The sequence below is a fragment of the Zalophus californianus genome, chromosome 9 (assembly GCF_009762305.2).
Source record: "Zalophus californianus isolate mZalCal1 chromosome 9, mZalCal1.pri.v2, whole genome shotgun sequence".
NCBI classification, from domain to species: Eukaryota; Metazoa; Chordata; class Mammalia; order Carnivora; family Otariidae; genus Zalophus; species Zalophus californianus.
The window spans coordinates 48,172,507-48,188,477 of NC_045603.1; the positions used below are offsets into that span (position 1 = coordinate 48,172,507).

At 39.0% G+C, this 15,971-nt stretch overlaps 1 protein-coding gene across 2 annotated transcripts; it reads left to right on the top strand.

Moving 5' to 3' along the window:
- The first annotated feature begins 480 nt into the window (after nt 1–480).
- IFNG (interferon gamma) lies at nt 481–5,350 on the top strand. 2 transcript variants are annotated; one of them, XM_027593882.1, is made up of 4 exons: nt 481–696; nt 1,864–1,932; nt 2,028–2,210; nt 4,714–5,350. In XM_027593882.1, the coding sequence occupies exons 1-4, from the start codon at nt 583–585 to the stop codon at nt 4,846–4,848; spliced, it is 501 nt and encodes a 166-aa protein (XP_027449683.1). In that variant the 5' UTR covers nt 481–582; the 3' UTR covers nt 4,849–5,350. The 2 variants fall into 2 exon arrangements, with proteins under 2 accessions (XP_027449683.1, XP_027449682.1); XM_027593881.1 differs by having other exon boundaries at nt 517–696; nt 1,998–2,210.
- Nucleotides 5,351–15,971: the final 10,621 nt, after the last annotated feature.

A 15,971-nucleotide genomic window follows, 5' to 3' on the forward strand; every position in this document is an offset into this window, starting at 1 on the left:
TGGTCATTTGCAAGAAAAATTTTCAAAGGCACCCTTTTGTAAAGGTTTGAGATCCCCTAGAATTTCCTCTTTTACTGGCTCCTGACCACAAACAAATAATCAATGTTCTCTGTGGATAATAACTCAACAATTTACAAGGGCAGAGGATGGAGGTGCACAAAAGTTTCCAATCCCTGGATGGTGTGAAGTAAAAGTGCTTTCAAAGGATGCCACAAGAATGGCACCGGTGGGCATAATGGGTCTGTCTCATCGTCAAAAGACCCAAGGAGTTGAAAGGAAACTCTAACTACAACACCAGAATGCCACAAAACCATAGTTATTAATACAAACTAGCATCTCCCCCTATCTGTCACCATCTCATCTAAAAAAAACTTGTGAAAATACGTAATCCTGAGGACTTCAACTCAGTATAAATACCAGCAGCAGAAGGAGATGCAGTACATTTTTCTGATTGTCTGTAGGTCGGCTATTAGAAAAGAAAGATCAGCCAAGTCCTCTGGACCTGATCAACTTAACCTTAACCTCTGGATCTGATCAACTTAAGCTACTGATTTCAACTACTTCCGGCCTAACTACGAAACAATGAATTATACAAGCTATATCTTAGCTTTTCAGCTTTGCGTGATTTTGTGTTCTTCTGGTTACTACTGTCAGGCCATGTTTTTTAAAGAAATAGAAAACCTAAAGGAATATTTTGTAAGTATGACCTTTTAATAACACTTGCTGTGGTTGAAATGACTGAATGTTGACTGGGAGTTGTCTCTATGATACGCTGCCATCTCTAGGCCATAGTCATCTTGAGAAGTCTTGGTGTTATTTTGACTGTTTACTAGATGCATTTTTTAACTAAATGATCTAGATATTGCTTTTACCCTCTGCTCAACTTGCTATAGAGACTTAGGGGGCTTTCGCTAATCTTCCGAAAAATGGGAACAATATGGGTATAAAGCACAACGGTGTTGATAATTTTGTGGCAAGAATCCATTCAGTTGTCAAGTAGTATGCATATTGAAATAATGACTAGCTATTAGTTTCTGACTTTAGAGTACTACAGGGGTGACAATAAAATGTCAAGATTAGCATTAAACATGGTAATCTGAACTGATTAAACAATGTGAAGTCCTTCAAGTTTGGGCTTAAAAAAATTATAGATGTTTCTCTCCAAAAAGTGCTTTTAAAGTTCTACTGCTCTCTATGTTATCTATGAATTACTCTTGAACTCAGTCACTTGCTGAGATTTTGTAGGAGTTATAATCTGGCTTACATTAAAATTTTTGTTTGTTTGTTTTGTTTTATGAGCTTTAAAAAATGTTATTTATGGTTAATTAAAATCATTTTTGCATTTTAAATATTTTATCATTTGTCCCAAATGTAGCTATTATAATTGGAGCTGTTATATTCAAGCATTCACAAGCTTTTTTATTCTCATGTCATCAAAACAATCTCTCTCTCACACACACACACATTTGGAATTATCTTTTAAATCTGGTAATACCATATAGGAGTGCACGAGTAGATGTTATGGAGACCAGTACCATAGGGGGGCAGTATTTTATAGTGAGATGATTTTGCTGATTTTTTTACTAGGCTTGAAAATACTTCCTTTTCCTACTACAGTTATTTGGGACAATTGAAGTATCACTGGCCTTGTTGAGTTCATTTATGATATTGCAACTTAAGGACTATACTAGAAAATAAGAAGCTAAAATGGTGTGATAGTCTTTGGTTAGATCCAACATACCAGCTTTACTAAATAGGGTTGAAAAGTAAATCAGCGGATATTGTAAGCAATAAAACTTGAAGTACATTTTTAGGGAAATTAATGGACTAATTGTAAACCATTTTTCTTTCTTTTTTTTATAGAATGCAAGTAATCCAGATGTAGCAGACGGTGGGCCTCTTTTCTTAGATATTTTGAAGAACTGGAGAGAGGTAAGCTTAATATTTTCACTTGGCTGATTTTCCTGTTGCTTATTTTCTGGTGCATAAATTCATAGCAACCTTTCTTTGCGCTCTTTTCTTCCAAGGAGAGTGACAAAACAATCATTCAAAGCCAAATCGTCTCCTTCTACTTGAAACTGTTTGAAAACTTTAAAGATAATCAGATCATTCAAAGGAGCATGGATACCATCAAGGAAGACATGCTTGTCAAGTTCTTCAATAGCAGCAACAGTAAGAGGGATGACTTCCTTAAGCTGATTCGAATTCCCGTGAGTTGATTTTAATTCTTTCTTTGGTTTCATTGCAGAGGCTCTTGCAAAATACTGAATTTCCAGAAAGTAGATCAGCTACTGGGTACAGTTGTTAAAACTATGAAATGAACCCATGGCCCAAACTCCTCCTTGGTAATTCCATTTGTGCTTGTGGGTGACGTTGCCAAGTCAGTATGGAAATCGTTTAATTTTGTGACTGGGAGGGCAATGCTGGCATTATGTCTATTGTGCAGAGACAGGTGAATGGACAAATCCAGCGAGGAGGAAGTAGTGAAGGAGCTGAGGGGAGTATTGAGAAGCATTTCTCTCATTGCTCCTTGTTTGTGTGATGGAAATTCTCCTGCTTTGGCTGGGAGATGGCAGGTCTTAATGGAAAGAGCAGGGTGTGGGGGTGGGAATGGAGAGGAATTTTGCCTTCCTCCCACCTTGGCCACCAAGGAACCTTTTGACCTCAGATGAATCACAGGCTTGCCTAGGGCTCAGTTCCCTCATCCTGAAAGGAGGCTTTTGGGTTCACTCTAATTTCTTTGGTATCCTTGGCTCTAAAACTGTACCATGCCATACATAGAAAAAGAGAATGAGATAGCAAAAAAACTCTGGTTTTTGAAAAGGCACTAGGCACATTTTCTTGCCAGGCTCTGGTCAACTTCTCATATGGTATAGTCCAAGTAGCAGCGAGAATGTTTGTTTTTAGAGAATAAAATAGAATTTATACCTTATGAAGAAATCGTTCTATCAACTTTTGGATACTTAGCTATCTTAGCTGGAGAAAGCCTTAACTTCTCAAGCCTTAGCTCATGAAACTGCCTTGAGTCTTTAAAGTTATGGCTTCCAGAAGCTGAAAGATAACTTTGAAGCATAAAGATAAATCACATTTTCCAAAATGTTATCTAGGAGACAAAGGCCACGAGATTCCTTTGGGTTTGGCTTTGATGTACAAAATTTGAATGAGAAAGGGCGGGGTCTTATGATGACTTGTCCTCTCAGGATGTGTGGTGGCTGTCATTCTTCCTGGCCTGCCTCTCACCCCTCTCAGATCCGATAAGTGCTTGTTCTTCAGGATTTTTCTGGTCACGAGTATGTTAGATGGTACAAAAGTGGTTTGGAAAATTATTAAGAACATTACTATGTTCCACTGATAGTGTTTTCCAATGGTCAGCGGGTCCCCTCTGGCCCCAGGCTTGAGACTGAAAAAGAACTTGTTCCTGACCCAGGGCTGCCCTTGGCTTGCCGTTCAGTCCTAGATGAGTCTCTTGGTTTCTTGGTGATACTCGGAACACTGGAAAGTAAAATTTATCACTGGCAAATACAGCTGGTAGAAACTTTTTCCTACTCTGCTGTAACTGGGCCTTGAAAAAAATCTGTGGGTCCCATCCTTCTGGAAGCTCCAAGCCTCCCGCTTCATGATGGGCGATTTTGAGTGAGCTCTCAACCATTGTCTCCTTCGGCTCAATTGCTAATATTTAAGAATGTTATGCTTTTTAATAATTTGTCCTGAAGCCTAGAATCCCTCTAGTTATTCAGAAAAGTAGCAAGGTGGCTGCAGTATTTCCAGTATTAGAAAGAAACATAGTGGCAGAGCCAAGATGAAAGTAAACGGTCCCCATTTTATTAACAGTGAATTCACCTAAATGGTCCTGCCATTAGAGTGAGGAAACAGTTCAATTTGCTGGGATAGAAAGGTGCAGGGAAATTTGCTGCAATTCCTAATTTTAAAAGTTTATGCCAGTAATTGCTTATTGCCATATGAATATGATTAGTGTTTATTTTTAATCCCATTGTGGAAATGATGAAACTGACCAAATTGGGGGAAAACGAGAAATTACAGTATTCGTCTGTCTTAGACTTGGTGTTTACAAAGTACTGAACCTATATTGGTGGTTGTCAAACTTTGGTGAGTAAGAGAATCAGCTGGGAAGCTTAGTGACCACACAACTGCCTGGGTCTTCTCTGACTTCATGCATGTGGGTCTCTGAGTTCTTCATTAGGGTCTCCAGGTTATTCTGCTATACACCAAAGGTGAGAACCATTGACCTATAGTAACTCATTTGATACTGAAAGCAAAGACTAATTAAAGTACAAGGTGGGTAGAATTGGTAGGGACCCTAGAGATGATTGAAATAATCTCCTCATTGTTTAGATGAGAAAACAGAGGTTCAGAGAGGTCAAGTGACTGGTTCAAAGTTATTACAAACAGGATTCAAACCCACATTTTTTTGTCACTCCACTTCAAGGCTCTTTTCACTATATAATTTTGAGAATTCTATGGCAGTAAATTTGAGGATATATCATGTACCCCATCATATTACAGCATAACTGGCAATTTATTTATAACTTTAGTCTTAATAAGTGAAGAAAGCACCATTGTATATTAAGGTAATATATTGCCAGTGAAAACCATTTGTTTTGAAGGAATACTTCCATTTTCATTATATTAATAGCATAATATCCTGATGGCTTGTATGCCTGGAATTAATTTTGCTGCTTTCTTTCCCAATAGGTGAATGATCTGCAGGTCCAGCGCAAAGCGATAAATGAACTCATCAAAGTGATGAATGATCTCTCACCAAGATCTAACCTAAGGAAGCGGAAAAGGAGTCAGAATCTGTTTCGAGGCCGCAGAGCATCGAAATAATGGTCATTCTGCCTGCAATATTTGAATTTTTAAATCTAAATCTATTTATTAATATTTAATATTTTACATTATTTATATGAAGAATATATTTTTAGACTCATCAATCAAAGTATTTATAATAGCAATTTTTATGTAATGAAAATGACTATTAATATATGTCTTATTTATAATTCCTGTATCCTGTGACTATTTCACTCAACCCCTTCCCTTTTTTATTCTGACCAGCTAGGCAAGACTGTGATTTCAAGGCTTAATCTCAGGGACCAAGTAGGCAGCCGACTTAAGTAAGACCCTGTGGGGTGTGCATTTATTTCACTTGATACCATGAGCACTTTTAAAGGAAATGATGCCATCCAGTCCCTGCCTATTTGGGAACATGTCTGCATTATGGGCCACTGCTCTAATGGCATGTCAGACACCACTTGAATGTGGCAGGTGATACAACTTGTCTCCTGATTAAGAACATAGCATTTCTTCTCATGCCTGGTGCTTCAGAATACCACTGACAACTATGACTGTGCCCAAATGGAAAGTAATTAATTTGTTTAGTTTATCAATATTTAATATATATGAATAAAGTATAATTTCATAATGATTCATGCTGTGTCAGACTTTTTCTAAGTGAGGACTGGGATAAATGAACTACACTTTAATAAGTTAGTAGGAAGAAAGTCATTCTTTAGCTGTGGAAATCTTAGACTTGAATGAAGCCCCAAATGTGGTATTTCTCTCCACTGGCAGTTTGTTGGCTTCCCCTGCTCCATCTGATAGCTGTTTGAGCTGTCTTTCCAAAATACGAATTTAAGCATGTTACCAATTTACTTCAGAGATTCTGCCACGGAAAGTAGTCTAAATTGTTTAGCTTGGCACACAAAGATTTATTTCTGCCACTTCATCAACTCCCTATTGCATCCTTTACTTAGGTATACCCCATCTCCTCTGTCTACCTTGGGCAAATGCCACTGGGTATGGAATAGTGAGTGTGAGCCCTAAGGGGAGAGGCTCGGATTGGAATCTTGGTCCCACCATTACAGGTAGTATAACTTTTAATGAATTCCAAGCCCTAGTTTCTTCATGTGATAAAGAAGAAGAATTGTGCCTTCCTCATAATATTGTGGTGAAAAGTTCATTCTTTCACTCAAGAAATATTTATTGGAGCAACTGCTATGTGCCTGGTGATGTTCTAGGCATTTAAGATACCACCATGAACAAAACAGACAAAAATCCCTGCCCTTGGAGAATTTAAAATTTAGCCAGGGGGATATAGATAATAAACCAGACACATAAAATATTAGTAAATTGCAAGGCATGTTAGAAGGTGTTAGTTGCTATGCAAAAAAAGTAAAGCAGGAAGGGGGAGTTGGGAAACTATAAGTAAGGCCAAGTGAGTGGTCTAGAGGTTTAAATGGAATGATTAGTGCTGAGTACGTTGAAGAGATGACGTTTGAGGAAGCACTTGTAAGAGGTAAGGGAGATAGCCATTTGGATTCCAGGCAAGGGGAACATCCTTGCAAAGGCTCTAAAGTGGAGATTTGTCTTGCATGGTAAAAGAAAAGCCAGCAGACCAGTGTATTGGAGCAGAATAAGTCAAGAACAACTCACATTTTTTAGCTGAGCAACTGAAAAATGAAGCTGCTATCAGCTGAATGGGGAAACTGGAGTGAGCAGATCTGGGAAGGAAAGTCAGTTCAATTTTGAATAAAAAGTTTAAGGTGTCCATTAGAATCCTAAGTGGAGGTGCTGAGGAGGCAACTGGCTAGATTAGTCTGGAGTTGGGTGAGAAGTCTGGACAATTGATATAAATCTGGGAGTTGAGGCACAGAGAGGGTATTTAAAGACCTAATACCATGTGAACTCATGAAGGTCATGAGTTTATAGAGTGAAGAGGAGTGCAAGGATTGAGTCTCCAGGCATGCCATCAGTAAGAGACTAAGGAGAGCCCAGTGAGGGAGACTGAAAAGAATTGGCCAGTGAAATAAGAGGACAACCGAAAAAGTGAGACATCCTGAAAGCCAAGTGAAGAAAGTGTTTCAGGAATAAACTTTGTCAAGTGCAGACAGGTCCAGTCAGATGAGGACTGAGAATTGGCTCCTGGATTCAGCAACACAGAGACCATTGTTGATCTTTGACAAGAGCAATTTTGATGTAGGTGAGGTTGAAAGCCTGATTGCAAGGGGATTAAGAGAGACATTAGAGACGACAAACATGAATAACTCTTCTTAGAAGTTTTGCTGCAAAGGAGAGCAAAGGAAAGGGTAGCTGTCAAGATAAAAGCGATCAAAAGAAGTTTTAAATTTTTTGGTTGTTGCTTTTGATGGGAGAAGAAACTGCATATTTATGCATTGATGGAAATGATTTAACTAAGGAAAAAATAATAGATGATGTAGGACAGAGAGGGGAGACCTGCAGAGTGGTTCCATGACTAAGTAAGAGAGGTAACTGAGGACATAGGAGGAACTGGCTTTAGGCAGGTGCATAGAAAGCTTATTGTTATTAATAGGTGAGAAAGTAGATTATGTGGATTCTGATTTTGACAGGTGGCTAAATGTGATGGTGAGAAGTTTTGGAAATTTTACCTTGTTTAAAGTTTTCTCAGTGAAAGAGGTGACTGAAGTTTACAGAGGAAGCATTGGAGGCTTGGGAAGAGCAGACAGATCAAGGGAGTGCAATGTGGATTGCCAGGGAGGTTTAAGGACCCGCTTGAGGTCCACAGTTCATGAAGTTAAGGGACATCAGTCGGTGTAACTGTTTTTTCTCCATCTATATAGAGCTGTGGGTGAAGATATAGAGTAGGCAGAGAGTTACATTTAGCAGACTTAATTTGGCCAAGGACGTACGACAGAAGAAGAGAAGACAAGGAGGTCATGGGGATAGTAAACTGGTGATAAACTCTGAGCTGGTTCAAGAGGGGAAGGAATATATCCAGTTACTGAAGGAGGGTGAAGAATGATTAGAAGGAAAGGATATCTGCCCCACCTCCAGGCCTGAAAGATAAGAGAGAGAAAACCAGCCATCCTTTGAAGGGGTTGAAGGGGAAGCAGTGTCCTTAGGGGAAAATCGGTTTATCTTTTGAGTATGAGGAAGTTGAGGAGTGATGGATTTAGTTGGTGCTGGACTGTGAATTCCAGAAGACCCAGTGAGTAGGGATAGGAGGGGAAGTCATAAAAGGGGAGGTACATAAGGATGTGTTGTGAGTCTTGGACTTCTTATGATCACTGACATAAACAAGGATAATGGATATAATGAGATTAGTTTTGCTGGCTTTGGTGGCAAGGTTGTGAGTGTCAAGGACAGAAAGGGGTAGGTCCTGGGTCTTCCTTCTCAACTATTTCACTTAACCCTTTCACAACAGTAGGAAATAGTGACGAGTTAAGTGAAATAGTTGGTTTAAAGGAGTCAGTTTAGTCCTTGACAATAACCAGTGGTCGTTATTTTGATTATTGGGTAGCCAAGTAATAGTGGGTGAGACTTGATTCCAAAATTTTCAATCTTGGATGAGGCAAGATTGAAAAGAAATTAGGCTGCTCTTGGCACAGCTGCAACTGATACGAACTGTTGTTGGTGTCTCCACTCATTAGTACTTAAGATTGAGTGATACAGAATTTATGATATCTACAGATGGAGGACTACTGTGAGATTGTCTTGTTTGGACCAAAGAAGCAGAGCAGACCTCTTTGGAAAGGGAGAAATTCCAACTGTCCATTGTCTTGAGAAGTGATTAATCATGAAATGGGAAATGAAGCCCCAGGAGGTGGGCCTTGGTTTAGGGCTACGTAAACCATCCCCCTCTCTGAAGTTGGTGTTAGTTTGGTGCGGCTTTGAGACATGGAGTGGTATAGACCGTATTAGGTGATATGATGGAGACTGGGAATGAGACAGAGAGGACTCTGTAAGAGAACTTGAGTGGGCTTATGCAGTAGTTATAAACTATTCTCTCTATTGTATGTTTCCTCCATTATGTGCATACCTAGTCTAAGAAGTACTATGGGGCTTAGAGAAAGGATAGCCTGTGTTTTAGACTAAGGGACTTGGGGACAGCACTGATTCCTGGTTCAATGCCAGTAGGGGCAGTCATGTCCTTTGGCTCATGAGCGGCAGAGGCAGCAGCCTAGGCCTAGAATGGGAGAACCCACTTGTATGAAGTCCCACCGTTAATGACTCCCCAAAATAGCTGGTATACCTTTACTGGCAGGATGCTTTTGACAATTAGGCAATTGGTAGGAAGCATTAAGAATCAATGAAGTTTCCTCTTCTTTTTCTTCCTCTTCTCCTCACTTTTCCTGCCCCTTCCCATCTTGAACAATATAATCCTCAAGCAATTAGGTGCATCAGAGTAAAGTAGGCATCTGCAGTTGTCTACTATGGGAAGTCAAATTCTAAGCAAGATGAGAAGGGTGTACATGCAGGGAAAAAATCTGGTTTGGAAGATATTAGAGACCAGAAGAATATGGAGAATGTTCAAGAATGGATGAGAAGTATATTAGTTCTGTTGCTGTCATGATAAATGATTATAAACTTAGTTGCTTAAAATAACATTCATTTGTTCCCTTATAATTTTGGATTGCTTAGCTAGTGGCCCCCTCTTCCTTCTTCAAAGCCAGCAGCTTAGCATCTTCTAATCTCTTTCTCTCTCTCATTCTGACATTCCTACCTTCCTCTTTTAAGGGCCCTTGTGATGACATTTGGACCACTTAGATTATTCAGGATAATGTCTCCATCTCAAGATTTTTACTTAATCATATCTGAAAATTTCCTTTTGCTATGTAAAGTAACATTCATGAATTCTAGGAATTAGGATATAGACATCTTTGTGTGTGTGTTGGGGGGGCGGTAATTATTCAGTCAGGAACTTACTTTGACATGATTTAGGGAACAGAAAGCTTTTCTAACTCTTCCATAAGTTGGTGATTGTTTCAAAATAAAAAAAAAATGTGAAAAAGCCACTGTGAGATTATTTTAGAGTCACAAGCTGGTGAGGTCTAAAGTTCTTGACTTATTTTGTTCTAATCACACTAGATAACTTAGAATTCCCATATATACATGTGACAAATTGAATTTTCCAAAGAGGACCACATCTATATGTTTACTCTATTCCCATGCTATTCTTACAAGGGAACTGACATTTTTCCCACTGAGAGGTGAGGTGTGTGTCCCTCCCCTAAATGCTGGGGCATGAGCTTGTGTCTTCCTCTACTAGTGGAGTGTATGTAAGTGATGTTCTGTGACTTCCAAGTCTAGGATGCAGCTTTTCCCTGGCTTCTCCCCACCAGCCCCTCTACTTTCCCCCCCCAACCCCCACCCCCCGCCGCCACCTTTCAAGACATTTGCCCTTGGAACCCACCATCATGTTGAGAAATTGAGGCTGCATGGGGAAGCCACATGAAGATGTTCTAGTCATCAGTCCCAGGAGGCTTCCAGCCAACACCAATATCAATCACCAGATGTGTGTGAACAAGCCTTCAAATGATTCCAGCTCTAAACATTTGAATATTCTAGCTAAGTCCTCACACACCAAGCTGCTTGTGATTAAAAAAAAAAAAAATCATGGCAGACTTCCAGTTTCAGTTCTGACATGTAAAGAGCTCAGAAGTTGTTACTCCAGTCCTTAGAATAAGAAAAAGCTGGGAAAATTGAAAATTGATGACTTTTCTTGGTCCCATCAGAGAACTGAGTTTGCAGACTAATTGCCACCAGAAAATCTGGAGGGACAGGCAAATTCAGAAAGCCACAGCCAATATCTGCTTATAGGAAGTGGAAAACACTGGAACCAAATGTGTCCAGAAACAATGGCCTTCTCTCCAGGGGAAAAGATCTCAGAATCTTCTAAGAGAGCCATGGAGCATTCTTCTCCAATTCCAGCCTCTTCTGGTCTTCCTGTCTCACCTAAAGCTATATAAGAAGAAACACGTGCGAGGATCACAGCCCTAAGACACAGACCTGCTACAACACTGAGATTTAATGGGAAGATCATAGAACACCCTCCCATTCCTCCATATCTCACTCATACTACTAGGGCTCTGGCATAATATTAATGGATTACAATTAAAGAGCTTGCATAACACAGACTTACTCTGAGGAATGGTACTTAGGGAAACACAGACATAAAGAAAGGAGACAAAAGCCACTAGAGGCATTTGAAGCCTTTGGCATGCTAAGACGTAAGAAAGAAATACAAGCTGAAGAGATAAAGCAAGCATCAGAACCAGACTCAGATATGAGATATGACACAGGTGTTGAAATTATCAGGCAGGAAATTTAAAACAACTACAATTAATATGTTAAGAACTCTAGTGGATGAAGTAAACTGTATGCAAGAATAGATTGGTAATGTCAGCAGGGAAAAGAAAAATTCTAAGAAAGAATTAAGAGGAAATGCTATAGGGCGCCTGGGTGGCTCAGTCGATTAAGCGACTGCCTTCGGCTCAGGTCATGATCCTGGAGTCCCGGGATCGAGTCCCGCATTGGGCTCCCTGCTTGGCAGGGAGTCTGCTTCTCCCTCTGACCCTCCCCCCATCATGTGCGCGCTCTCTCTCTCTCTGTCATTCCCAGTCTCTCAAAATAAATAAATAAATCTTAAAAAAAAAAAAGGAAATGCTATAAATAAAAAGCACAGAGACAGAAATGAAGAAAGCCTTTGATGGGCTCATTAGTAGATTCAACATAGCCAAGGAAAGAATCAGTGAGCTTGTAGATGAGTAAATAGAAATTTCCCAACCCGAAATGCAAAGAGAAAAAATAATGGGAAAAAAAGTCACTCCAGAATGAAACGTCCAAGCATGCGGGAACAATTTCAAAAGATGTGACAAAATTACAGATCCTCAAGAACAAGAAGCAAATTCTCATAAAACTATATATAGGAATATCATACCTAAACTGCAGAAAAATAAAGACTAATAGAAAATCTTTTTTTTTTTTTTGAAAGAAAGAGCATGTGCGTGAGGGGGTGGGGCATAGGGAGAGAGAATCTTAAGCAGGCTCCACACCCTGGGTGGTATGGAGCCTGACACAGGGCTTTATCTCATGACCCCGAGATCATGACGTGAGCCAAAACCAAGAGTTGGACATTTAACTGACTGAGTCACCCATGCGCCCTGACAAATAGAAAATCTTGAAAGAGGCAAAGGAAAATAGAAACTCCTTACCTGGGGAAGAACAAAGATAAGAACTACACAGACTTCTCATCAGAAACTGTGTGTATTAGTTTTCTATTGCTGCTGTAACAAATTATCACAAATTAAATTGCTTAAAACAACACAAATTTACAGTTCTGGAGACCAGAAGTCAGAAATTGGTCAGAGAGAGCTAACATCGAGATGTTAGCAGGGCTGTGTTTTTTCTGGAAGCTCTAGGAGAGAATCTATTTCTTTGCTGTTTTTGACATTCTAGAGGCTGCCTGCATTGCTTGGCTCATGGCCCCTTTCCTTCATCTTCACAGCTAGAAACATAGGCTGAGGCCATCCCTCTAGTTTTGTTTCTCCTGCATCCCTTTTCTACTTATAAGAACCCTTGTGACTAAAATGGGCCACCCAATAATCCAAGGTAATTTCTCCATCTCAAGGTCAGGTGATTACCTTAGTTCTATCTGCAACCATAATTCTTATCTTCCACTGAATCTAACAAATTCACAGAAGAAAACAAAGGTATACAGATGAGAAAAAAAGAAATAAAATTTCACAGATGACATAATTGTCTATGCAGAAAATCCAAACGAACAATTCAAATTTGAAGAGCACAGAAATAAACACTCACAAATATAGTCAACTGATCTTTGACAATAGAGTAAAAGCACCTTAAATGGAGAAAGGATAGTCTTGAACAGTTGGTGCTGGAACAATCGAATGTCTATATGCAAAAACAAAAATCATCCTAGATAAAAATCATGGCATTGATACCCATAAAAATGAAAAAATTAAAGAAATTTTGGATCCAATATCAAAGACTTGTTATTTTTTCTATCCCTTGCATTTTCTGTTGTCTATTAATTTATAAGACTCTGGGATACTAGAAGACTTACATTTGTGCATTCTTTGGTGTTCCTTTGGAGGGAGATAGGTGCCTGACTGATGCTGATAAGATGTATCATCTGGATTGATGGCAGCCAATTCCTGAGGGACAAGACTGTCATTTCTACCTTGTTTGAAATGACAATATGTAATATGGTCCATTAAAACTAGCAAAAGGAAAAATGGATTATAAACTCTTGTTTATGAGAAAGGAGAAATAAACAGTTAAGTTGGAAATAACATGGAATCATGACCTTTTTTTAAAGAGTCATTCCCTGAGGTTTTCTATTCTACCCTGATTGTTCATGTAAAAACAATTCATCAGGCACCTCTAGTACCTAAGATTTTGGTCTTCTTCATTAAAAAACAAGGGCTCCTTGAAGAGATACTGATACCATATTTGGAATGGAAAAATCCAAGTTGAGCTCAGAATATTTTGTAGCCTGTTCTTTGTTGCTTAACATTTTGTTGATATTCCTATCATTTTTGTAACAACTATGCAAGTTGACTTTATGCTGCCTTATTTATTATGTACTTGGTATATGCTAGGTTCTGCACTCTACCCTTTATTGTTACTGCGAACTCTTGACTCCTCTAAAAAAAAAGCCCCTGTTGACTAACCAAAGCTAAGTTTATTAAACCTCTGCATAATGGAAAGAAACCTTGGAAAAGTCTTACTAATGTTGCAGAAAAGGAAGGTCAATGATAGATATTAATAGGGCTTAGGGAGTACGGGCTCAGTGGTTTGAGAAGACTCAATTGAAAGGGGATTGAGTTTGGGGAATTTTGTATTATAATAGTTTAGGTCTAGTGGAAATATTGAGGCAAGTTTCTATCAAATAACAAAAATTTACCCTTTAGTAAATTTTAAAGATCTAATTGGCTTTATTATTCAATTCATGAATTGGGCAGTACCCAATCTAGCAAGTAGAGGGGAGCTCCAAAGGGCTATAGAAAGGTTTTTAAAGGCAAGATAAGGAAGTCACAAATAGAGAAAAATGATTATTTCAGGTGAGATCACTTCTGTTTGGAGAGAAAAGGGTCTTAGTAGGTAGATTATTTTATCTTCCTTTGGGAGATGAAGAGGACCCATGTGACTGATTACCTTATTGGTGCTGACCAGATAATTCCCGACTGACCAGTGAAGACTACATTTTTAGGGGGTTGAAACTGTAGTTAGTTTCGGTATTAAGTCCCAGTTTACTGACTTGAGATCTTAGCCTAAGTGATGCCATTTTGAGCCTGTGGTTTTCTTTCATAGTTCTTGAAGGAAGTCTTGATATGTAAGCAGTTATTTGATTATCTGTTTACTCAGGTGAGCAATCTTTTTTGCTGAGAAGAAGGTTGTTTGTCCTAAACTGATTTTTGATAATTTCCTGAAGAAAACAATGAAATTATTTACTGGTTTATAGTCTTATTTTCCTGGGAAAGAATTTCCTAGAACAATTAGTTAAATCACCTGACCCAGGTGGTTTCAGTCTCATTACTGCTGGTTAAGCTATGTGGATTCAGGCAGTCTCAGTTCTCACTATGACATAGATGTCATGGATGTCCTATGACCTCTGACTCTTGTATCAATGTGTGGGGTTATTTTTGACATATTCTAACCCAGACCCAGAGCTTAGCTCCCCAAACTAACACACTTGCACAAATGCATTGATACTCATTAATTCAGGATGCATTCTAAAGGTTTCATAAGGCACTGAAAGCAGAACAACTATCACATATTCAGAAGATTTCTGTTTTCCAGTTTTTCCTTAACTGTACTCCTACAGGGGATAGGGATTTCTCTCTTTTCTCCACACAGAACCCAGTTTTTTTTCCCCAATAGCATTTCCTTGGAGGAGTTTTCAGTTCCTCACTTTTTTATTATAGAGAGTTGTTTTTCCTCTTTCTAAAAGTTTGACTGGCATGGAATCCATTCCCTGGGGCTTAGCTTCCAGTCTAAGGTTTATCAGTCATTTCCAACAAAATCAGACTTCCCCATGAAAAAGTCATTGTACCAACTAATAAAAAGATTATGGTTTTCCTTTTCAGTTTTACTATCTTCTTTTATTTTTAATGATAATTTTATATGCTAGACATCTTCAATAATTACTCTGAATGGATAGGTGATTGTAAGAATTGAAGAGAATTGAGGTAATCTTGGCTTACCTGGAATGTAATTGGCATCTGAGAGCTTGTAACGATGGAAAAATATCTTTTTTCTTTACCCTTTTAAGTTGTTGACTTCTTGTTCCTCTTGTAACAAAAGGCAGATTAACAAGAGAAAAGCATATTGTTCTGGTTCTAGATGGTGAGGTAGGAAGAACTTGAACTCACGCCATCCACAGAATACACCAAATTACATTTATTAACAGAACAATTCTTCCTGAAGAAGAACTAAGGGCTGACTGAACAGCCACCGAACAACCAAAGATAGAACAGCAAGAGAGCCAGAAACATGGTACCGAAGGGAATGGCCAGCAGTGGGGGGGGGGGTGTGGGGGGATAGTACTGAGGGACTGGGAGCAGATCTCTCAGTCCTTGGACACAGAAAAAAAAGCTAAGGTTTAAAAGAGCAACTAACTTAGAAAAGAGACATCCTTCGAACTCTGTCAAGTGTTGGAGGAGCTATGGGATAGCTCTCCTGGTCAGAGGGACTAGAGAATGATATGGTTTCTGTTCTCACCCCACCTTAAAAGCCTAGACCAGAGCAGAGTCTGGATAATGTAACAGGTGGGTCCAGCTGTCTCAGTGAGCTTGTGACTTCGGCCAGCTGGGGGTCCTCAAGCCCACACCAGCTCTAGTTATGCTGAAGTTCACCAATACAAAACTGACAAATCCTTAACCAGACTCATCAAGAAAAAAAGAGAAAGGACCCAAATAATTAAAATCAGAAATAAGAGAAGAGCAGTAATAACTGACACCACAGAAGTACAAAGGTTTGTAAGAGAATACTATGAAAAATTACGTGCCAACAAACCAGACAACCTAGAAGAAATGAATAAAATCCTAGAAACATAATCTTCCAAAACTGAATCAGGCAGAAATAGAAAATCTGAACAAATTCGTTACAAGTAATGAAAGTGAATTGGTAATAAAAAAAAAAAATACCCCACAATAAATGTCCAGGAAAAG